This window comes from Agelaius tricolor, unplaced genomic scaffold, assembly GCF_023055355.1.
Source record: "Agelaius tricolor isolate 1412-34295 unplaced genomic scaffold, bAgeTri1.0.p SCAF_11, whole genome shotgun sequence".
Classification (NCBI taxonomy): Eukaryota; Metazoa; Chordata; class Aves; order Passeriformes; family Icteridae; genus Agelaius; species Agelaius tricolor.
Window position 1 is genome coordinate 2,068,133 of NW_027269271.1, and position 23,012 is coordinate 2,091,144.

The 23,012-nt window shown below is 49.7% G+C and overlaps 2 protein-coding genes across 7 annotated transcripts in view; one reads left to right on the forward strand and one right to left on the reverse strand.

Annotated features, from left to right (window-relative positions):
- The first annotated feature begins 1,255 nt into the window (after window positions 1-1,255).
- On the forward strand, window positions 1,256-18,384 carry SCYL3 (SCY1 like pseudokinase 3). 3 transcript variants are annotated; one of them, XM_071435795.1, is made up of 14 exons: window positions 1,256-1,395; window positions 5,031-5,305; window positions 6,105-6,290; window positions 6,893-7,006; window positions 8,088-8,144; window positions 8,823-8,925; window positions 9,439-9,550; window positions 9,880-9,957; window positions 11,368-11,507; window positions 11,794-11,981; window positions 13,099-13,270; window positions 15,078-15,221; window positions 15,800-16,527; window positions 17,664-18,384. In XM_071435795.1, exons 2-14 carry the CDS (start codon window positions 5,141-5,143, stop codon window positions 17,724-17,726), a joined length of 2,250 nt encoding a protein of 749 aa, XP_071291896.1. In that variant the 5' UTR covers window positions 1,256-1,395; window positions 5,031-5,140; the 3' UTR covers window positions 17,727-18,384. The 3 variants fall into 3 exon arrangements, with proteins under 3 accessions (XP_071291896.1, XP_071291898.1, XP_071291897.1); XM_071435797.1 differs by lacking the exon at window positions 1,256-1,395 and adding an exon at window positions 1,832-1,852; XM_071435796.1 differs by lacking the exon at window positions 1,256-1,395 and adding an exon at window positions 4,457-4,475.
- The window catches only part of FIRRM (FIGNL1 interacting regulator of recombination and mitosis), a 30,583-nt gene continuing 13,776 nt past the window's right edge, over window positions 6,206-23,012 (reverse strand). For 2 of the 4 annotated variants that reach the window (XM_071435790.1, XM_071435791.1), the window contains exons 18-25: window positions 22,393-22,515; window positions 21,461-21,556; window positions 20,922-21,035; window positions 20,429-20,533; window positions 20,049-20,129; window positions 19,234-19,347; window positions 18,754-18,935; window positions 16,495-16,621 (exon numbers count right to left, since the gene is read on the reverse strand). In XM_071435790.1, the coding sequence (XP_071291891.1) occupies window positions 16,495-16,621; window positions 18,754-18,935; window positions 19,234-19,347; window positions 20,049-20,129; window positions 20,429-20,533; window positions 20,922-21,035; window positions 21,461-21,556; window positions 22,393-22,515 (942 nt within the window). Of the gene's footprint in view, window positions 6,320-16,494; window positions 16,622-18,223; window positions 18,936-19,233; window positions 19,348-20,048; window positions 20,130-20,428; window positions 20,534-20,921; window positions 21,036-21,460; window positions 21,557-22,392; window positions 22,516-23,012 lie in introns of those variants that run through there. The other 2 variants (XM_071435792.1, XM_071435793.1) reach the window with 2 other exon arrangements.

Below are 23,012 nucleotides of genomic sequence, written 5' to 3' on the forward strand. Positions count from 1 at the left end.
TCCCCATGTTAACCCTCATGTGCCACCTTACAGCGCTTCCCCTGCACAGTCACAGGAGAAATCCTCTCTCGGTGAGGCTCAGTTGAGCAGAGTTGTGCTGTGGATCTGAGGGAATCCCTTTTGCTATCCAGAGCTGTAGCTGTGCTGAAGGGACTCTGGCATTGATGAGCCACTGGCCAGCAGAGCTGTGTGTCTGGGATCATCTGTGCTGTCCAAGCCCTGGAAAGCTTCCCTAGAAATGGAAGGGGGAAAGCATAAAGAACACATTTTACACAGTTCGTGCTGGACTTGGCAGCACAAGACTCAGCACAGGTTAAACTCGTGGAGTTGAGTTACTACAGAAAGCCAAGGCGCTTGCAGAGCTCAGACCACCTGTGTTAAACACTCTGCCCTGGCCATTAAACCCGCGTCTAGACGAGGCCACGGGGCTGGGCTGTGCTGCTGTTCAGAGCGACCGAGCAAACCACATCCTCACGTCCTGGCGCTGCAGGAAACTGGAATAACACCGGCGATATGAAAATAGCGTGTGAACAGCTCAGACCTCCCACCGCTCTGGAGCCCTTCCTTTCAACCTTCGCTCCGCCGTCCAAAACACTCACGTGAAATCTCTCCCCGGGGCCGCTTTACGCCGCAGCGCCGAGAGCAATTACATTTAATGGCATTAAATGGATCCCCTCACGCCGCAGTGTCAGACCACCCTGCGGCCCGGGCCTGAGTGGGGCACGGGGAGGGCAAGGATATTTAAAAATTTATTTTAAAGAGGACATTATGGGGCAACAGCGTGTATGAAGAGGGGCAACGAGGCTCGTGAAGGGGCTACAGAACAGCCTGTGAGGAGCGGCTGCGGGAGCGGGGCTGTGGAGCTCGGAAGAGCTCAGGGAGCTCCTGACGGGAGGATGCAGCTCGGTCTGTTCTGCCGGGCCTGCAGTGGGAGAACGAGAGGAAATGGCCCAGCTGAGATACGGGAGTTCAGATTAGATACGAGGGAAAAAAATTAAAAATCACTGTCAGGGCGGTCAGGCATTGGAACAGGCTGCCCAGGGGGGTGCTGGAGTCACCATCCCCGGCGGTGTTTAGGAGGAGTCCGGAGCCGGCGCGGGGTTTAGCGGTTCCAGTGGCGCTGCACTGCTCCATCTCCTCACAGGCTTCCTCCAGCCCCGCCGGTTCCGCGGCTCCCGCTCCTAAGGGAGCCCGGAGGGAGGCGCGCCCTCACCCAAAATGGCGGCCGGCGCTCCGCGGGCCGCGCCCCCGCGCGCTGAGGGCGCTGCGGCCGCCGGGCGCCAGGGGGCGCGCGAGGCGGGCGGCGCTGCCGGGCGGAAGGACAGACAGACGGACGGACAGACGGAGCGGCCGGCGGGGCCCAGCGGCACCGGAGCCCCGGCCCGGCGGGGACAGGTGAGCGGGGACGGGCGGGCCGAGGGTGAGGGCAGCCGTGGGGTCTGACGGGCGGGCCGGGCCCTGTCAGCCCCGCTGCGGACGCGGTGCCGCCTCCGGGCCGGGCTGTGACCGCGGGCAGCGGACGAAGCTCCGCAGTGGCGGCTCTGGCTGTGCTGTTCCGCGGCTCCCGGATGTTTTAACCGCGCTCTGCTCGGTGCCCGGGGTCGGACCGGCCTCGGGGGAGCGCGGTGGAGCCGGGCTTCCTTCCCAGGGGGCTGCTGATCCCCCCTGCCTGCCAGGGGCCCGTGTGCGGGGTGTCCAGGGGCGGGCATTTGGGGATGTCACGCTGGGACACTTCTGCCTTCGGGAGCAAAGCCCGGCACCGCTGAGAGCCCTTCCCGGGGGCTCTGCTGGCCTGGGAGGGCGCCTGGAAAGCCGGGAGCAGCCTCTCCGTTAGCTGCTGTGTGTGTTTCAGGTGAATATGCGGCTGTCATTCACTCCGCAGGGAAGCTAAATGGGAATTCCACCTCTTTCTGGTAGTAAATCCACATTGTCCTTTACTACCAATCGCTCTGGCTTTCCCTGCCGGGCTCCTGTCTCTTCTAGGGTGTTCTGTGTATTACATCTGACATTTACGTTTACAATCTGTTGAAAATAAGATACAAAAGGGTTAATGCTCTTAACTCATAGTTGCGTGAGTAATGGTTTGTTTTGGCTCCGGAGAGCCACACCTGGGCACAGACCTTTGCGGATGCTTTTGCCAGCTGGAGTTTCAGTAGCCGTAAAAAAAGCTCGGGGTGCCACAGGCTGCTCCTGTTTATCCCGAGAGGAGGTTCCCTGGAGAGGGGCGGTGTGTTTGCAGCTGGCTGTTGGTACAGCAGGTCTCAGCTACATCACAGGCGTGAGGATGACTCTGGTGTTGCAGTATTCAGCATGAGAAGTACACGGAACTGTTGGAGCAAGTCCAGAGGAGACCGTGAAGTTGATAAGGGGACTGGGGCACCTCCCCTGTGGCTGGTAGAGTCGGGGTTGTTCTGCCTGGAAGAGGTTGCCTGGAGACCTCATAGAAGCCTTCCAGTATCTGAAGGGGCTCCAGGGAAGCTGGAGAGGAACTCTTCATCAAGAAATGTGACAGGACAAGGTGGGAATGGCTGCAAATGGAACCTGGGGGAAATTAGGTGAGGTGTGTGGAAGAAATTCTTCCTTGGGAGGATGGTGAGGCACTGGCACAAGTTGCCCAGAGAAGCTGTGGCTGCCACATCCCTGCAAGTGCCCAGAGCCAGGTTGGATGGAGCTTGGAGCAGCCTGGGATAGTGGAAGGGAATGAGATGAGTTTTTAAAATCCCTTCTAACCCAGACCATTCCATGGTTCTGTTCCTGAACTGTGTGTGTCTCTGAAGACAAACATGTCCACGTGTATTTGGAGGAACCTGAGGCATCAGGTGAGCCCAGATTCTTTCAGGTGTCCTGAGTGAGAAATCACTGAGGTAGAACAACTAAATGAGGCCCAGCTGGGAAGAGCAGAATGCAGAGAAGTGCACTGGCTGTGCCCAGGAGCAGCAGCTGGTGCCTTGCACATGGGTGAGGAGGATGAGCTGGGGCAGCCAGGACAGAGCCCCCAGGTTCTGTCTGGGAGCAGCATGAATGCTTTTGTCCCAGGGAGCTCACTAAAGAAATATCCAGTTTATAGGCACGTGTTATTGCTGCACTGTGTTTCCTTTTCACCTGTCAGCCCCTCTGTGTAGTGCTGGGAAGCTGCAGTTTAGATTTCCATAACTTTCCCTTTATGTCCTAAAGGTCCCATTTAAGGAATCAGTGCTGAAAAGATGCAGATCCCTGCCTGACACCAGAGGGGAGAGAATGAGGAAGCTGTAAGCCCTGTAGTTAATTCAATTCAGATTCTAGGTGGATCAGGACACAGAATTGATTAAAAGCCCCTGTTCCCCCCATTTCAGGCTGCAGGGGTTGTTGTACCCTCACTTGGCACCCTCTGGAGGGTTGAAGGAGCCAGGGAACTGTAACAAACCAGCTCTTTGCAAAGGCCCTGAGCACTTCTGACCTCAGGGCTCCTGGGAGACCAAACTGGAGACACAGGTGAGGGGCCAGAGCAGCAGCTTGGGTGGAACAGCTCTGCTGGAAGGTTGGGAGACTCCTGTGTTGCTGCCTCCCTGAAGCCTCAGGTCATGGCTGGGAACAACCACAATAAAGCAATTCTCCAGTTGCAAAAAATGAAAAGCTTGGGGGTGGGCAATTTCCCCCCCTTTTCCTGACAAGTGAGGGTTTGCTCTGTCCCTCTCATTCCTGAGGAGGGTTTGCTGACTTCTGTGTGCAGACAGGTTCAGGTCTCACCTGTGGCCTGTGATCACAAGCCTGATGACAGAGCATGTGCTGGGTCAGTGTTTTCCAAAAAAGCCTCTGCAATCAGTGTGTTTGTTTTACTGGTTTTGTGTGTGAGGAAACGGCACAGAAATCTGTGTCAGCCTCTTCCTGACAGGCTGTGGGAGGAAGGAAGTGTTGGCAGGCAGAAGGAATATTTGTCACATGGAGAGGAGGTAATCAAGGGGGAAAACATGCTCCTGGAGGGTACCTGGCTATAGGTGACCTCCTGAAATCCAGCTTGTAACCCTTCCTCCTTCACTGAATTCTTCTCTGGCTTGGAGAGTTGAGGAACAGTGTTTGTAAGAAGACCAGGGGCTCCTTGTGGAGTGGCAGTCACACTTTCTAACTGGTGACTGAGCTTCATGTCAGTTTAACCCTTGGAGGGGGTGTCTGTGTGACTGAGTCTCAGTCAGCAAGGTCAGGGATGGGCTGTGGGTGCTGCTCTGTGTCAGAGCTGCTGCTGATGCTGACACAGGTGCCAGTGCAGTCCAAGCCCCGCTGCTGGGAGCTGCTCCTGTTGATCCAAACCTTTTGTGGACACTGGGTTTCCTTTACAAAGTAGACTTTGGGGATTTCATTCTTGTCCTTAAACTCAAGGGGAGGGTGGATACTTCTCAGGTTTTTTGTTGCTGGAATGGCTCCTGAGGTATTAAAGAGTCTTTTTTTCCCATCCCTATGACTGAAGAAGAAGTTGAGATTCCTCAGTTCTGCTTTTCAAGGTTGTTTATTCTCTCTTATCTGTCACATTCCTTCTCTGACCTGCTGAGATCTGTCCAGCAGGTTGGGTTGTGGCACAGTGACTGCCCCTGGGGTGGTGTTAACATTTTATACTAAGAACTACCTGTGCTTTATTTACAATATTTTTCCAATACCTATCACCTGTGTTAGACAGTCTGTCTCTACTCTAAACCAATGCAGAAGTGTCACCATCACAGCAGAAGATGGAGGACAAGGAGAAGAAGGAGAGGACATGCTCAGATTCCTCCATCTTGCCTCTTGAACCCCCATTCTAAATCCCCAAAATTCTACTTTTTCACCCTATGACAAATTCACTATCATTCTACTCAAACTCTTGTGTCTTGTAAACCTTCACACAAAGTTGGTAATTGTTTCCATGGGCTAAAATCAAAGGCACAGGTGTTTTTGACTCTGTGCCAAGGTCTCTGAGCCCACTTTCAGGGGTCTGGAATCACCCAGGGCAGCCAGAGCAATGTCCTGGGTCCCAACAGATACTGGCAGGAGGAGATTCTTCATGTCTGTCCCTTGCTTTGCAGAAAATGCTCTGAACGTGACCTGGACAGCACCTGCTGGAACTAAACCTGCCCAAAGCAAATCCTCCTGCAGCCAGGGCCTGTTTGTGGTGAGCAGGGCAGCTGTGCAAGGGATGGGCTCGGAGAACAGTGCTTTGAAGAGCTACAGCCTGGAGGAGCCGCCCCTGACGCTGCCCAGCGGGCACAGCATCCACCCGGCCGTGCTGCAGGATGGCAAACGCGCCTCCGTCTTCGTGTACAAGAGGGACAGCCAGGACAAGGTCAACAAAGCTGCCAAGGTACTGCCTGGGCTGGGACACACTGCACAGCTCCCCCTCCTCCTGTTGGCAGGATGGGAATCGGTTAATGGGGTCCAGCCCTTGGGAGTGAGGGCAGCAGGAACGTGGAAGCCAGCCTGGCCAGCGCTGCATGCTGAGAGCAGCAGTGTTCAGACAATGCAATGTTCAGACAATGCAGTGTTCAGGCAGCCTTTGCAAGGTGCTGCCTCCTCCTGCTGATGCAAGTCAGGGTCTTTCTAGGGTGAATCCTACCCAAAATGCCATATTTATTATAATGCTTTTATTCTGTGTAAGATTTTTCTCCATCCAGTGCCAGCAGGGAGCTTACAAGACAGATGGAGAGACAAGAACATGTAGTGACAGGACAAGGGGAAATGGCTTCAAACTGAGAGAGAGTAGATTTAGATTGGATATAGGGGAAGAAATTCTTCTCTGTGGGGGTGGTGAGGCCCTGGCACAGGTTGCCCACAGAGAAGCTGTGGCTGCCCTTGGATCCCTGGAAGAGTCAAGGCCAGTCTGGGCAGGGTTTGGAGCAAGCTGGGAAGGTGTCCCTGCCCACGGGAGGGGGATGGAACAAGATGGTCTTTAAGGTCCTTCCACCCCAGACCATTCTATGATTCTGTTCCATTACATTATAACAAGTTCTGCAGTCTGAGCGAGGGAATTTGCAGGGTGCTTGGTGAGGAGCAGGGATGGGCTGTGTGAATTCCATGAGGAAGCATGGCTAAGGGGGCAGGACTAAGCTGTGCAGCTGGAGGAGCTGCCTCAGAGGGGGTCTGACACATCTTTGTTCCTGAAGCACCTGAAAACCTTGCGCCACCCTTGCCTCCTGCGCTTCCTCTCCTGCACCGTGGAAGCCAACGGGATCCACCTGGTGACAGAGCGGGTGAAGCCCCTGGAGATGGTCCTGGAGACACTCTCTGCTGCAGAAATCTGTGCAGGCATCTACGATGTGTTGCTGGCACTCATCTTCCTCCATGACAGGGTAGGTAGCCCTGGCAGCATCATCAGGCTCTGCTGGGAGATGGAGGAAATGTGACAGGGTTGTACCTGGCCTTGTCTGGGTGACTGGCTGCTGGTTCCTCCCAAAAGGACAGACATGTGCCCCACAGTGCTTGTAGGCTGACACTGCTAAAGTTGCCTGCTTTGGGGGAGGAAGGGTAATTGAAAATGTTCTGGAAATGAGGGAGCAAGCAGTTCTCAGTTCATGGATCTGCTTGTAGTACTTGCTTTAGGGAACTGGGATTGCTTGGCCTTGGTGTTTGTGTCACTGCTGCCCTGTCTGGGCACTGTGGGTTTGCCCAGGTAAATCCCAGCTCAGACTGTAGCTCTGGGGTTTTGTGTTCACAGTTGGATTTACAGTTGCATTGCAGGGGCTGTGACAATTAGAGCTTTGTCTGCTCTAAAACCCTGGCCCTCCTGCCTGGCACCTGCTGGTCACCCACAAAGTCCCAGAGGAGCTGTGTGGTTTTTTTGGCAGCTTTCCCTCAGCCCCCTGCAGTACCTAATTAGTGCTGATTAAGATTCAACATCTTCATCTATCCCCCAAGTCAGTTACCCTTTTTTTTTTTGGTTTTTATGTTTTAGGGAAACCTAACTCATAACAACGTCTGTTTGTCATCCGTGTTTGTGAGTGAGGACGGGCACTGGAAGCTGGGAGGAATGGAAACAGTCTGTAAATTCAGTGAAGCCACCCCAGAGGTAAGAGCCAAGCCAAGTGCACCCTGGATGTTCAGGGGAGGATTCCTGGCCTGTGGAATTTGGCCATCTATGGGGGGAAAGGCCCAAGTCCTTCCACTTAGCTGGATTTGCTATTAAATGTGTTGGCTCACTTCCAGCTCTGTCCTGGAACTTTGCTCTGAGGACACCATTACTATAAACTAAAATGTCCACACAAATTAATTCTCCATTAGCCAAAACACAGCTGCTTTTCAAAGGGACACTACTGGCTGGAGAGTGAGAAATCTTTGCTTTCTGGACTGATATAAAAATTAAAAAAGAGCAGGAGGATTCAGGTTGAAATGAGACATTAAGGAAAATAATGTAAATGCCTTCTTAGCTTGTGCTGGTGGCATTTTCACTGCTTGGTAGCAGAAAGAACAATTCCTGTTTTGATTTCTGCTGCCTGCTGTGCAGAGTCAGGCACAGCTTGTCCTGGGTGCCAGCAGAAGTGGAAGGGGCACAGCTGCTTGGCACTGAGGGGACAGGGATCAGCTCATGGCCCTCCCTTGGCACTGAGGGGACAGGGATCAGCTCATGGCTGCCTTTTGGCACTGAGGGGACAGGGATCAGCTCATGGCCCCCCCTTGGCACTGAGGGGACAGGGATCAGGTCATGGCCCCCTCTTGGCTCTGAGGGGACAGGGATCAGGTCATGGCCCCCTCTTGGCTCTGAGGGGACAGGGATCAGCTCATGGTCCCCTCTTGGCTCTGAGGGGACAGGAATCAGCTCATGGCCCCCTCTTGGCTCTGAGGGGACAGGGATCAGCTCATGGCCCCCTCTTGGCTCTGAGGGGACAGGGATCAGCTCATGGCCCCTCTTGGCTCTGAGGGGACAGGGATCAGCTCATGGCCCCTGTTGGCACTGAGGGGACAGGGATCAGCTCATGGCCCCCTCTTGGCTCTGAGGGGACAGGGATCAGCTCATGGCCCCTGTTGGCACTGAGGGGACAGGGATCAGCTCATGGCCCCCTCTTGGCTCTGAGGGGACAGGGATCAGCTCATGGCCCCTGTTGGCACTGAGGGGACAGGGATCAGCTCATGGCCCCCTCTTGTCCTTGCAGTTCCTCTGTCACGTGAGGTCGGTGCGAGACCAGTCGTGCATCCCCTGCGAGGAGATGGTGAGTGTCAGCTCAAGGGGCTCCCTGCTCCCAGCAAAGAAAAACCTGGTGGGCAGGAAGTGTTTTTACATTCATGTTGTATTTCCTCATGCCTAAATGGCATGGAAGTGGCTCTTGGATATTATCTGAGGTTTCCTTTTGTCCCTCCTCTGTCCCATCCCTGCTTTGGGAATGGTGTTGGGCACAGGTAATGTGACTTTTCAAATGCTTTGTGTTGCTTCTAAATCACCAAAGTTTTGCAAAAATCAGAGTAGTTGCTGAGATTGCCCAAATCACTGTGGTCCTGTGGTTGTGTAACTCAGCACAGGCTTTTTCCTACCTGTCAGTCACTTCCCAGCCATTGAGAATCCTTGGAGCAGCCTGTGCTGAAGGAGCAGCTTCTGCTCTCTAATTACTGCCTGTTTCCATAGAAATGCTGAAAGCTGTTGACTGCCTGCATTCATCGGGGAGTTGTTTCATCATGATGGAGTTGCTCCTTTGGGTTATAAATTCCCCAGTGGAGGTTTTTTTAGCATAATATTCGACTTGTAGGGTACACAGTGGAGCTTTGGTGCTATAAAAAGAATTAGAGAGTGCATATGGTGAGGGGTGGGAATAAAGACTTATGGAAAACACCACATATTTCATAAGCTCCTGCCTTGCTGGGGTTTTTTTTTTTGTGTTTTGTTTTGTTTTCAGTCTGCAGACTTCAAAATGCTGCCCAGCAGCTACGGGCATGCGAGGGACGCCTACGCATTTGGGACAACAGTTGAGAATCTCCTGACAGTTCTCCATGGTCAGGGTGAGAATGACACTGGTTTATTTTGCTGCTGACAGGCCCTGTGGTTCACTCCTGGTGTGGTTGAAGGTTCCACCTTGCTCTGCAGCTGGCAGCAGTGCTGTGGGCTCAGTGGCCAGTGTTTTTCCTTGCTTGCAGACTTTTTTCCTGTGTTCCCCTTTTCCTGTGGGGACGTGGTCAGGTGTGGCTGGAGGTCACCAGCCCACGTGACACGAGCACTCCCAAACCTGCTCTGGTCCTGCCAAGGGTTATGGATGTGGCAGGGGGGTCTTGAGAGCCACAGCTGAGCAGGGGCTGTCACTTCAGCAGAGAGGCAGCAGGAAGTTTCTTGGGAGAACAGTAGCACTCCTTGGAGGCCCAGTAGCCAGGCAGGTTAGGAAGGGAAATGGAAATGCTACTTTCCCCTTCCTTTGGCACTTTTGCTAAAATTAAGTTTTTGTGTGGGGTGGAGGAGTCCTGAATGTATCTTGTTCAGTGTGGAGAGAGGAATCTAACAGTAGGTGCTCTGGATTTCAGTTTCAGCAGATATTCTCTCCAGCTTTCAGCAAACCTTGCACTGTACACTGCTGAATCCAGACCCAAAGTGTCGCCCACCACTGTCCAGCCTCTTGTCTCACGAGTTCTTCAGGTAAGGACAGGAATATCAGGCCTCTCTTGGTCTTGATGCTGCTTTGAAGATGGGATGGGAGTGCAGACTTAATCCCTGCCTCTTGCAGGGATCTTTGACAAAGAGGCTCCTTGAATGAGGAAGATGTTCCCAGCCCTCCCAGAGAGGTGCTGAGCAGCAGCCTTCAGCTGTCACCTCCTTGCTGGCACTCTTGATCCAGCAGCATTTGGCTTGGGTCCCTCTGTCTCTTCTCTCTGCTAAAAGAGTGGTGGGGGGTTTCAGTCTCTTCACAGTGGGTGGTTTAAGCATCAATAAGGATTACACTTGACAGCTTTTGCTTTTGTGCTTAGGAATGATTTTCTGGAAGTTGTGAATTTTCTGAAGACCTTAACGCTAAAGTCTGAGGAGGAGAAAACTGAATTTTTCAAGTAAGTGAAGGAACTGTAATGTGGAAACTTCTCATTTCAGAATGATAAAGCACACTTCTGCAAATGGATTGTGGGGGGACCTGGGAAGGCTCCTGGCCAGAGGTGCTTCCTCAGGTGGCAGATTTGGTGGCTTTGGCAGAACCTTGGTCACTCTGTAACACTCTGGGTACTCCAGCCAAAGTGAGAGCCCTATCAAAGAGGAACCTCTCCAGCTCTCATTTCCCAGTTCCCTGTGACTGGTTTGGTGGTTGGGAGGAGCAGTCCCTGCTGGGCATCATCCTGATGCTCCCCAGCCTCCAGAGGGATGCAGCTGCCAGTGAGAGAGTTTGCAGTAAGACTTGCTGGGTGAATTAATCATGTGGAGCCAAGAGTAACGCTGTTGCCTGTAATGGATGTCTCAGCTGCAGTAGTGGAACATCTTGCAGTAAATCTCACTGTTGTGGTCCCCAAGAATTTTTCTGTCAGGGAATTTTCTGTGTAATCATGGCATTATCTAGGCCTGAAAAGGGGAGAAGCTGATTTTTTCTTTTCCATATAAAAGAGCCTTGGTGTTCTCACAGGGCTGTTTTCCTGCTTATTTTATACATCAGTTATTTTTAATTAGTTTGAGGTTTAGGTGGAGAAGTAAGAGGAGAATGGGGATCCTTAGCAGGAACATTCAGAGTGTTTCTCACTATCTCTGTGTCAGCAGTGTTTACTGAGGGAGGGGATGAACACTTTGCCTAAAGACAGGGGAGTGCTGCCCTTCCATCAGGCAGAGGGGCCTTCCCAGCATGTGCACCTTTCTCTTGGTCTCCTTCAAGCATAGAGAGACAGCAGTAACTGATAATTAATATTTTAAAAATTAAAATCTGACAGACAGGAGCAGTTAAATTAAAAAAAAAATTAAAGCACAAAATTAAGCTCTGATAAACCCAGTCTGTTGGCCTCATTAGATGGAAGTGGTTTCAAAAGGGGATTCCCTTTGTGCAAGGGAAACTTCCCTTGTGTGGTAGGTAGAACAGCCTTTTCCAAAGCAGCAGGAAAATCCTTCCAATGGACCAGGGTGAGGAGTGAGAGGAGAGCTCTCTGCTGCAGTTTTGACTGTAGCTCTTGACAGGAGATGCCAGCAGCTCAGGCAGTTTGATGCCCCAGCAGCTTCGTGTGCCAGCTGGATGTGCTTGTGCCAGCCCATGATCCGGGTGTGGGGTGTTACAGGATGTGGTTCTGGCTCCTGGGCTGTGCTATCTTTGCCTCAGGCAGGAGCAGAGGCTTCTCTCTGTAGGTCAGAATGCAGACAGAGGAAAAGGCTGCAGTGGGGGACACTGACTCTGCATGAGTCAGACACAAAAAGGGGAAAATGATAAAGGGAAACAGGCATAAATGCATGGAAGGCTGCCTTGATACTAATTGCTGTTTCCTGGAATGCAGATTCCTGCTGGACAGGGTGGCTGGATTGTCAGAGGAGCTGATAGCATCACGGCTGGTGCCTCTCCTACTCAATCAGCTCGTGTTTGCAGAACCTGTAGCTGTCAAGAGTTTTCTTCCTCATCTGCTGGGCCCAAAGAAAGGTGACCTTTAAATACTTCCTCATCACAATTATTCCTGACAAGTTTGGAATGAATTCAGAGCAGTTGTTTCACTGGATCAAGGGAATAGTGGTGTTTCCCTAAGCAGAACAAATGCTGTAAGAGACAGAACTGGACAGGACAGTTATCTGTGCCTCCTTCTTTGCACTGCTCTGCTGGTGCTGGGAGGAGAATTAGCAATGATCCTGTGTCACCACTCAGTAGCTGCTGGGTGAGCTGTCTCTGCTGGGTGAAGCAGCCTTTTCCCACCCTCCCCTCTGTTCCCTAGAGCAAAGTGGGGAGAGCCAGACCAGCTGCCTGCTGTCACCAGCCCTGTTCCAGGCCCACGTGATCCCTGTGCTGCTGAAGCTCTTTGAGGTGCACGAGGAGCACGTGAGGATGGTGCTGCTGTCTCACATCCACGCCTATGCAGAGCTGTTCTCTCGGGAGGAGCTGAAGAACATCATACTGCCCCAGGTTAGGGACAGCACACCAGGGCTGCTGCGTGCCGGAACGCGGGTGCTGCGTGCCGGAACGCGGGTGCTGCATCCCAGAACATGGGTGCTGCGTGCTGGAACGTGGGTGCTGCATCCCAGAACATGGGTGCTGCGTGCCGGAACGCGGGTGCTGCGTGCTGGAATATGGGGGTAGGACGGTCGGGACAGATGGAGAGCAGAGATCTCTGCAGCCAAGCCGTGGAACTTGTGGGTTATTGCAAAGGGCCTGGGTGCAGGGCCCTGCTGGGAGCTGCCAGCCACAGCTCAGAGCAGGCCCCAGAGAGGGAGAGAGAGATAAAGAGAGTGGGAAAGAGAGAGAAGGCAAGAGTGTGGTAAAGAGGATGAGAGAGAGCAAAAGAGTAAAAGAGAGTGAAGTTCCTGTTACAATACCATAAATCTTCTGTGTTGAATATTCTATTTCTCACTAACCAATCTAGTACAAGATACAGATCCTATAGTATTTACACACAGCTATGAGAATCATTACATTACCATACTGTGTTACATTTTAAACCCTAAAAACTCCTCTTTGGAGCCCTTCTGCCAAGCTAGTGGGGTCTGCTCTGACCCTTGGAGCTGTCTGCAAGCAGAGGGTGTTGTTTCATCAAAAGGGGATCACCTTCAGCTGGCCATGCCATTGTTTTCCCATTGTTCAGTAACTGAGGTATCTCAAAGCTTGCTTTCATTTCAATCTCGCTTATAGTTTCCATATTCTCAAAATCTTTTGCCAGGCAATCATATTTATAAGGCTTTCCTGTTTCATCTTCCCCAACATATGGGACTTCACAGAATCACTGAATGGTTTGGGTTGGAAGGGACTTTAAGGACCATCTAATCTAATCTAACCTAACCCTGCCATGGGCAGGGACACCTGCCACTAGACCAGGTTGCTCAGAGCCCCATTCACCCATCAGCCACCCTACTTAATTGGTAGCACAAAGTGGAAGGCTGATTTTATGCTATGAAACAACATCCAGTCTCTACTGAGAGCTGCAGGGGATTAGAAATGAGATGTGCTGCACAAGTAGCACTAGAGGAGGCAGGCAGTGCAAAAGCAGAGTTTTGTGCTGGGCTGACACTGTGTGTTGTTGGTGCAGGTGTTGCTGGGCCTGAGGGACACCAGTGACTCCATCGTGGCCATAACCCTGCACAGCCTGGCTGTCCTCGTCTCCCTGCTTGGGCCTGAAGTGGTTGTGGGTGGAGAAAGAACAAAGATCTTCAAAAGCTCTGCACCGAGTTTCATGAAAACTGCTGATCTCTCCCCAGAAGGTAAAAGATACAGTCAGAGTGCTCTTGGGATGCTCTCCTGTTCTGTCCAAGCAGTGTAGGCAGAATTTCTTGGATTATTAATCTGTTCCTGCTCATTAATTTAAAAAAAAAAAGCTAATTTGCAGCCAAACTTGGATTTTAATTTAGGTGCTATTTGCAGATACAGAATTGATTCCAGAAGAGTTATATAAAAGTATTTTAAATACACCAAATAGACTGGGAAAAAGTGAAACCTCTTAATTTAAGAATCCCTGTAAGTAAAGAAGAGTGTGTGTGTCTTCTGTGGAGAAACTGTATTGCCTTTCTGAAGGACTTCTATAGGCAGTTATTTAATATTCCCTCTGTCCTTTCTGTTCTTAAAACCAGTAAATCTCATGTTCTTCCCCCAATTTCTATTCATAGATTGGAAAAGGAATACCAACTTCCCAATTTTCTCAGCTCTCTGGAGGCTTTTCAGCTAATGCAAGTGAAGACAGTAGCCCCTGCACCTGCTAGATAACTTGGAACCAAGTGTGCTAAGGGAAAGCTTCTCTGGATACTGAAACTCAGAATATTTATAACAAGGGAAAAGCCAGCATCTGTGCAACTTTAGATGTAGAGATACCAAATGAAATACATGACAGATCAGTTTAAGTGCTTGCTTTCTGTTTATGTGTGTACTGGCAGCTACCACCCTTCATTAAAATCTGTGGATGGCTCACTGCATTAGTTTCTTTACATTATTTATTTTAGTAGACTGTAGTAAATAAACCACTTTGGATCACAGGGTGAAACCAGGTTTCTTTTTCAGAATATACTTAAAATCAGATCTGATTTAACTATTGCTAAACAACAAAAACCTCCACCTTTGTCCTCAGCAGTGAGTGATGATCTGCAAAAAGCAGCACAAGAGGCTGAGCACATGATGCTTAATGAGCTGTTTGCTCAAGCCCCTCAAAGGATGTGCCCTTAATGAAGGGCACTGGGCAGGGGGTGGATTCTCTGTGTTCCTTGCAGTCCTTTCCTGTGGGCTGTGTGTGTCTGGTGGCACTGATGATGCCTGGCCTAGGCAGGCACAGCTGGCTGGGAGCACACATGAGCCCTGTGGAAGGAAGTGCAGCACTGGCCCAAACTGTGCCATTTTGAAATGCTGGCAGCAGGGTCCCCTCACCAGGACTGACCATACCCTGCAGCTCCCAAAACTGAATTGCAGCCACGTGCTTGCCAAGCTGGCATCACTGAGCCAGGGAAATGAACACACCTGCCTTGGGCAGCTGCAAAGCATGGCCTTGCCTGCCCAGCACCCTCCTCACCTCAGGCTGGGACAGGAGGGCAGCTGGCAGTCAGCCTTCAGAGCAGAGACTCATTGCTCATTGCAGGGAGGTGCTGTGCCCTGCCCAGGCATGGAAAGGGCTTTGTGTAGTGTCCTGAGTTATGCTTGGAATTGCTGTGAGTGCAGGGCTTTTGTAGAAGGCAGGTACCAGGGGATTTGTGATGCAGTTGGGATTTTGGATCCAGCCAGGTGGCAAACAGCATTTTTAAAGCATCTGCTCTGATCCTAATCAGTTTATTCATTGTGTGTTTCTTGAAAGAACATCTCAGCAAAGCTGACCATATACAGTTGCCATAACTTTGCACTGACAAGAGCTGCAGGCAGCAGGAACAGAGGAGTATTGTGTTCTGTATGGATCAGGAGGTGCAGCTGTTGGATTGCTGTGCCAGGCCTCAGTGTTGCTCAAAAAGAACATCCCAGTGCTGCAGGCAGTTCAGCTCAGACTGACAGCACACCTTGTGCACTTGTGTCTTTTCTTTTCTTTTATCTTGGCAGGTTCCCCCAGTCATGGAGTGATCAATCAGAGAAACCAAACCTCTCAGCCCCTGAAGAGCAGTCCCAGCTCGTTCCCCAGCTCTGCAAATGCACCTGGCAAAAAGCTTCCCATGCAACAGGACAATCCCCTGGCTTCACAGACAGGTAAAACGTGCCCTAGTGCTTCCTTTCAGGAATCAAGTGTTCACCAAGGAAGTGTTGCTTGAAAAGATGTGCTGATCTGAAAGAGTCAGTGAACCACAGAAGGCAACAGTGAAGGAGGGGGAGTGTGATCCTTAGCATCCTAGGGAATGGCTATTTGGGAAGCTGACATACACAGACTGGGCGCCTGGACTTGGTTTGGTTGAATTTGGTTTTTTTTGTTTTCTTATAGCAGATTCTGTGCTGTGCTTTCACCCCTCACAGCTCAGCAGATACTCTGCATTTACAGGGCAGCTCATTCTGACAGAGCTCATTCTGTTTCCTTCCATGGTCTTTTCTCAGCCACCTTTGCTTATCAGCCATCAGCTTGTCTTGCCCCAGGGCTCTGAGGTGAATTCCCTCCTTTGCAAGCAGGAAGGTGTCCCTGCTTTCTAATCCAAGAGGAGCTTTCTTTCCAATCAATTACTGGCTTGTTCCCGTGCCAGGTGCTGCCTGTAATGTCAGGAACTTTTAGCCATAACTCCATCTCTGCCTGCACTTGCTCTCTTTAAATGGGTGTGTAACACCTTTGTCTTCCACAGGTGAGCAAGGCCCTCAGCCCCCCGTGAATGGAATTCCTGGAAGCATTAACACACTGGGGAGCAGCAGGAGCTCTTTGACTACCTCAGAAAAGCCAGCAGAGGAGTGGCCAGACTGGAGTGAGCCAGAGGAGACAGACACTGAGAAAACTGTGAACATCCAGATCCAGCCCCGGGAGCTGCAGGGCAGCACGGGGCCTTACTTTGCTGATCATGATGTAGATGAGAAGCCTTGGGATGACTTTGAACCCAGGAGCCCCAGTTGTAAAGTGTCCTCAGGAAACTGCCCCAGTGTGACACAGGCTGGTGCAGCTGAAAGGCCTCTGCCAGGTACCCAGCAACTGAGCAAAGAATTCAAAAGCCTCAGACTGAGTCCCCCCACAAAGCCTTGCCATGGGAATAGCTGGAGCAATGACAAGTGGGACCATGAGGAACAGCTGGGAGAAACTGTGCTGCCAAAAACCTTTCAGGAAAGGCTGAAGTCTTCATCAGAGTCTGGCCTGGGAGAAGAATTCACCATCAAAGTGAAGAGGAAACCAGTACAAGACCCAGAGCTGGACTGGTTTGCTGACATGATCCCAGACATTAAACCTTCTTCCTCCCTCTTGATTTTCCCTGAGGCAAGGACAGAAGCAGTTATTCCCACTCACTCAGGTGGGGTGTCCAGCAGAGAAGGGGCCTCCCAGAAGGTGCTGTTCTCATCCAAATTTGCAGCAGCTGATGTGATTGAGGTAAGAGGCTCGAGGTTTAGGTGACTGCAGCCCTGAGGGGCTCCTCAGCACACAGCAGGTGCTGCAGTGGGCACTTGGTGCAGCAAAGGGAGCTCTGTTAGGAAACAGGGAATGGACTCCATTTGTACACTGCTACCAGCACTTAGGAGTTTTAGCTCCAGCTTTTACTCTGTATCCTGGAATCCTGTGATTTGTTAAGGAGAGTTTGGTCAGGACAGGTAAAACAAGGCTGGATCCTGGCTGCTGAACAGACATGGTCCCATCCACAAACAGAAGGGGCTTTCAGGCACAGAGAGTGCTCAGGACTGAAGTGTTGTTCCTGACTCTTTTAGCAAAACATAATAGCATTTAAATTAAGGTCCAGGAAACCTGAACCTCTGGATTACAGAGTAAAGATTTTTGAGTGTGTTGTTTTCATGAAAGAATAGCTGAAACCGTTCTCTCTTTCAGAGACACAGGGGGTCACAAAACTGGAGCTTCTTTAAGCAGATAAATCCCTGTAGGCCAATCAGGGAGACTCCAAAGAGCATTGCTGTTTCCTGGGAGGGGAAGGCAGTGTTCCCACCTGAACATGTAACTCTCTTAGGGAACAGGTGTTGACTTCAAGTTGTTTTGCTCATTCAGCCTCAAGAGAGCTACCCCAGGGACAGCAGGGAGCATGGGGAGAGGAGCCTGGGCTGTAAACTGGAGTTGTTTATGAAAGTGGCACAGTGTCCTGTGACTGTCATGATCCCAACCCCATTTTGGGGGGAACCCAGTGAGTTCTGTGTCAGTGGGAAGGGGAGGTCAAACTTAGTGTTAGAATACAACAAGAAAACAGCTCCTTTCCTAGGGGAAGGATATAATCTAATGTATGGCATCCTTTTTTTAATGGGAAGTGGGTTTGATACAAACAGAAAAAAAAAATAAGACTCCCTGTTAAATCTGCTTTTGAACTACAAGAGGAATCACCTTAAAGACAAAGTTCTTCAAGACCATAAGCTGCAAAACTGACACTTCATATTTGTGCTTTTGGTCTTGTGGATGAGTGCTCTGCCATCCCAAGCCACACAAGGCTCCTGCCTGGCTCCTGGGCTGTGCTAAGCATACGAGTACATTCCACATCCCTTAATCTTGATAATTTTATGTGATTCTAGGCTGAAGCTACAGGCTGGGGTGAAGAAGAGGAGTTGAACTGGGAAGATGATACAAACTGGTAACAGTTGTGAGTGAGACCAAGGCGTGTTGGATCCTGTGACAGGAGCCGCTGCTTCCCCGGTACAATGGCTAAAGTACCTCAGCACTGCTTTTGCCACAAGGCAGGCACTTGCTGCACAGCCACAAGATCCTGTGGGGCCTGAGCTCTTGCCAGGGATGCTCCTTGCCAGTCTGTGCCAAAAGCTGCAGGGGTGAGCCTGCACTCCAGCAATGTGCCCAGCTGTGGTGCTGCCCCTGCTCCCAGAGAGAGGACAGCTGCTGGTGGTGATGGTGCTGATGTGCTACTGCAGGCCAAGAGTGGTGGAGGAGATTGATCCAGAACTCACCCCTTCCCTGAAAAACTGCTGACAATAAATGAAAGTCACACTGAGTTTCTTGGTTAATGTGCCTTTTTCCTTTGGTTTTCCTGTTTGGTTTTTTTCCCCTTTCCCAGAAAAATAAAGCCCTTAGAAATGGCTCCTTTTAACTTTTCAGCTAAGAGATGATTTTAAGATGAATGTACAGTTTATTCAACTTATTTATTTCTGTTTGTATAGTTCTGTCAATGGATGGCACAAGAGGTGCTAGGAACCATACAGTGAACAACCACAAACTGCTTAAGCACCATGTTCTTTCTGCTCTTAACTGTAAAGACCAATAAAGATTATTTTTAAAGGATCACCCTAGCGTGGAGTGCCTGCATGTGACAGGAACAAGGTCACTGCTACTTTTACAACAGATCCAAACCTCTCAGTATTCAGAATCCAATGTGATGGAATGTTTATCTCCACACAGTAGAAGAACAAGCAATATACAACCCCACAGCTCCCATGTGCAGTAGTGTGCACTCAAACCCATCAGGCCACGCAGGAGAGGCTGGCATGCCCCCCTCAGTCCATCCTGGCACACAAGCAGGAGCCAGCAGTTCTGTAGAGCACTGCCCCATGGCACAGCTTTTCCTTCTGCAGCACTCCTGGCACAAAGGCACCTCCTCCCTCCCACCAGGGAGCCGAGCTGGGTCATTGTCCCCAAGGCCTGAGGAGCACCTACCGCACGCTGTCCCTGAGGGTGGCAATGGCTGTGTGCAGAGCCTCCAGCTTCACTGCAAGCCAGCCTGGGGGGGGCCCTTTCTGGAGCAGCAGCTTCACAGCCTCCACTGCTCCCTCCATGGTGCCTACTGCTGCCTTGTACTGCTCCTCAGAGGGTGGGTGACAGGCTCTTTTGGCCACAGGCTGCAGATTTAAGCATGAAACATCAATTTAATACTGCATGAAACATCAATTTAATACTGTACTTGAGGGATCAGTCTTCATCCAAATGCAAGAAACCCCTTAGGTGGAGCAGAGCTGCAGGAGTCCCTGGTCCTGTGAGGGTTCTTGCTGCCTGGCAGGCACTACAGACGATTAAAATATCATACAAAGGGCTAGGAGTGCATGTGACCTTTCCTCTTAGGACATGGAAGGCAGCAAGAGTAGCTCAGCTTTTCAGAGACTCCCCAGAACTGTCAGAAATTACCAGAATCACACATACCTCTCCTGTTGACTCCAATTCTCCATCCACTTTCAAGACCTGTGCACTCCAGGTAATCCTTTCCTGCTTCAGGCGTTCTGTCCGTGCTTCTCTTGTCTCTTCCACCTGCCTTGTCTGGGGAGAAAGCCCCAGGAGAGGTAACTAAACCCAGCAGCATTAGCAACCTTCACAGGCCCAGTTTATAGGCCAGAAGAAAAGGGAGACAGGGAGGGATTTTAATGAGCAGTTCAAAGAATATTATTCCTCACAGAGATTGAGGTAATCTACAACTTTGGGTCAGCACCACTGGCAGCTACCAGCTCTTTTGTAAATTATCTCCTTGTCAAAAGCTGCTCAACCAGAGCCCTGCCTCAAGTTGCAGCTGTCCCCCCTTTCCCAATGCCACTGTTCTGCAGCAACAGGCACCTGCCCTAAGAGGACTTATCCTAATAAGCAAAAGGCACTGAGATGTTTCATATGTGCTCATTTAGATTTCAGAAACTGATCCAAGAGAAATGGGGAAGGAAATCAAATTATCAAATCCTGTCTTTTTAATAGGTAACTTCTTTCAAAAACAACAGTGCAATTTAGTAAGTATTTTTTGTTTAAGGATAATAAATGCTTTGCTTTTGTTGAAAGTACTGGAGGACCAGTGTGCATAGGAATGGCAGTTGCTAATTCTGCTGATAAAAAGCAAGTAGAGAAGTTCAACCAGACAGATTATTTTAAAGTTACTTAATGGCCATGCAGATAATGCAGGAATAGACCCATGCTGTGTATTGCTGATAACACATGTACACTAAGATAGCAGTAAAATGGTTAAACAATACACATACCTTAGCCAGAAAATTAACAACTTTGTTCTTAGTTTCTTCAGAATTAAGGCACCAAGGAACAACATCTTCATGTCTTGTTTCCTGTCAAAAATGTTATTGGTTGTTCAGTACATTCATGCTAACAAGGGAACAAAATAGATGTTTCTATGACATCTGCCCCCTTGCAACCAACCCAAGCAACCAGTGCCCAACCCTTCTTCACTTCCAGCTCCTGAAATCTCTTCCACCTGCACCAGCCCCCAGCACTTTCAATGTACAACAGCTGTAACTCAGATCCAGCTTGTGCAGTGGGGAGCAGCAAACATTTGAGTCAGGAGAATTTGTGTACAACAGAAGTTAACAGAACCAAATGCCTGCAGCCAGAGCTGTGCTCTGCTCACCTCTGCAAACTGTGTGAATGCCTCCAGGGCGTGCTGCTGAATCAGCCAGGTCTGGTCAGCCAGCAGAGAGGCAAACAGACAGGACAGCTGGGGCACAACCTGCCTCTGCAACAGAACCAACAGCCATCAGTTCCCAAGAGTTAGCTGAGCATATCTCACCATCATGATTCATTATTGAAGACTGGCTCTCAGACTGAGGGACAGGTTTGGCAAATGTGAGAATGCTACTGCCCTGTCTGGTTAAAGAACCACTGTGAGGGAGGTGACATTCTATTCTCACTTCTTGTTGCTTCTCACCAGTGAGAAAGGACTGGCATTGGAAGCATCTTGCATGCACTCAGCACGTCTTGATAAAAAAGAAACCTGCTGCAGACCATTAATCCAAGACAACTGTCCTGGCATTCCTGTATCTATTTAATGAACTTGTATATTTAATCAAAAGTCTTTTTATCAAAAGCTAAGGCAATTTCACTAAGGCCACAATTCCATTTACCTGTGCTTCTTGTGGAATAAACACCTTTCCCATGGAAGAGAGAAAATCCACCATGGCCAGACGGACATGATCCGGGGGATGCAGCTGGAGCAGGGATGACTGCAGTGCAAACACCTGCAGGACACAAACCCCAGCAGAGCCCATCAGACACACTGCAGGTGGAACTGAGCAGGCTCATCTTTAAATCCACACACAGGGAGTTTAGAAACCTGAGGGAGGATTGCTGCACCTCCAATAGAACTGGCCAGGATAAAGCTGCAGGGTGCATTTTAGGAAGAAATGAGCATGGTCCCTAAAGCACTTCCTTAGATCTCAATTATCTTACAGAGGACGGGGATTCTCAAAAGCAGTGTTAACCAAAATGCCATGTGCTCGGTTTGAAGGCCAGGAAAGTAACCAAGAAAGATTATTTCCTTGTTAAGAGAAGGCCAGACCATGAAATAACTCATTTGAGATTTCAATAAATCACAAAGAACTTGGTTTTCATGTAGTGAATAATTCATAAGGTGGTGTTGGGGGTTTTAGGATTTTTTTTTTACCTGGGTCATCAGTTGAGCATCTAATGCTTGGATGAAAAATTTCAAAAGGTGAAGCAATAAACACAGTGTCTTCTGGAGACATGGCTCATCTGAGACCTTGAAGAGAGCACAAGATATCAGCAACATTGCATTTTAGCTCATGGAATTACTGCTTAGGAGACAATGTCAAGTTACAGTAGCATTCCAAAATTGTTAGTCTGATTTCACAGATGTAAAACACTGCATTGTAAGCAGCAAAGAAAATATTGAAATAATCATATCAGTATTTCTAAGTGGTCATATTTTATGAGCCCATTTTCTTTGATTTTTGTGAAGAACATTTCTTAATTCTCCTCTCCTTCCACCACTCACTAAAATAGGCACCTAGAGGTTATCTGAACTGTTTCTTTTCACTTTCAGTTGCCAAATGTCCTCACAGAATGGCTGAGGTTTGAAAAGATCTCTGAAGGGGCACATTGTTGGCTCTTCACTCCCTCTCTCAAACTTTCTTTTCTAATCTGGAGCATGAAAACCCTGACAATCCTTTTTTTCTTTCCTTTATGCAGGGTGATTGCCCCATGTGCTGCGCTGTGCTCTGATCAGATCACCCTGAGTTTTGGTCACATTCTGATGAATATTCAAAATACACTGAATGTGTAACTGGTATGAACCAAAATCAGGTAATTCAGGCTTCTCCTTGAGCAAGTCTGAATGTGACACTGAGTAACAGATGGAGTAACAAGGAACCATATATGTAACATTCAGGAAATTCAAACTCAAGCTTCCCGGAGCTCATCCTGCCCTACAGAAAAACCAGCTGAGAGCAGATGGGCAGCACTGAAACAGTCTACACTACTGAAACAGTCCAACCTAAGTCAAACAAATGAGTACCAACAATCTGAGGAAACAGCAGCAAGACATGCTTTCACTGCTGGAGCAGCAAACTCTCTTACCTGCTTAGCCTGGAGAAAAGACCAGAACTGACTGAGCACTCCCAAGACAGATGCTTTAAGTTCTGCCTCCAGAGTGGCATCAGCAGAACTGCAGGCAGCCAGCAGGGCAGAAAGGGCAGTGTTCTAGGAGGAAAAAATGTGTGAGACCAACCAGAACACATTACATGAAAACCAACCCAAAACCCCAGGCTCAAATGAAACAGCTAAAGTGATCCAAGGTGGCAAGAAGCCCAAAGTGCTGCCTCAGCTGTTCAGAACAGCTAATCCAGAAGGAGAGCAGCCAACAAAGATTCCAGAAGTGGGAAACCATCCATTACTTCTGTGAGTTTCACACACACTGCAGGTCATTTGCTGCCCTGGCAGCAGAAACTTCATGTGGAAGCCTCTGGTTTCTCACGTTCCTTCATCAGAGACCAGTGAGCATCTTTCAGATTTGATGCTGCATAAAACCAGCAGGTTTTAAAACTGAAGAGGAATTGTCTGCTAAGGTACAGCATAAATGAGAAATTCTGAAGAAAAATACATCTGCTCAGTCAGAGAACAAACAATTAGAATAACTAGAGAATCACAGAACCTCCACTAGCACAGCAGAGCTCCTAAGGTGCTGCATACTACAAGAA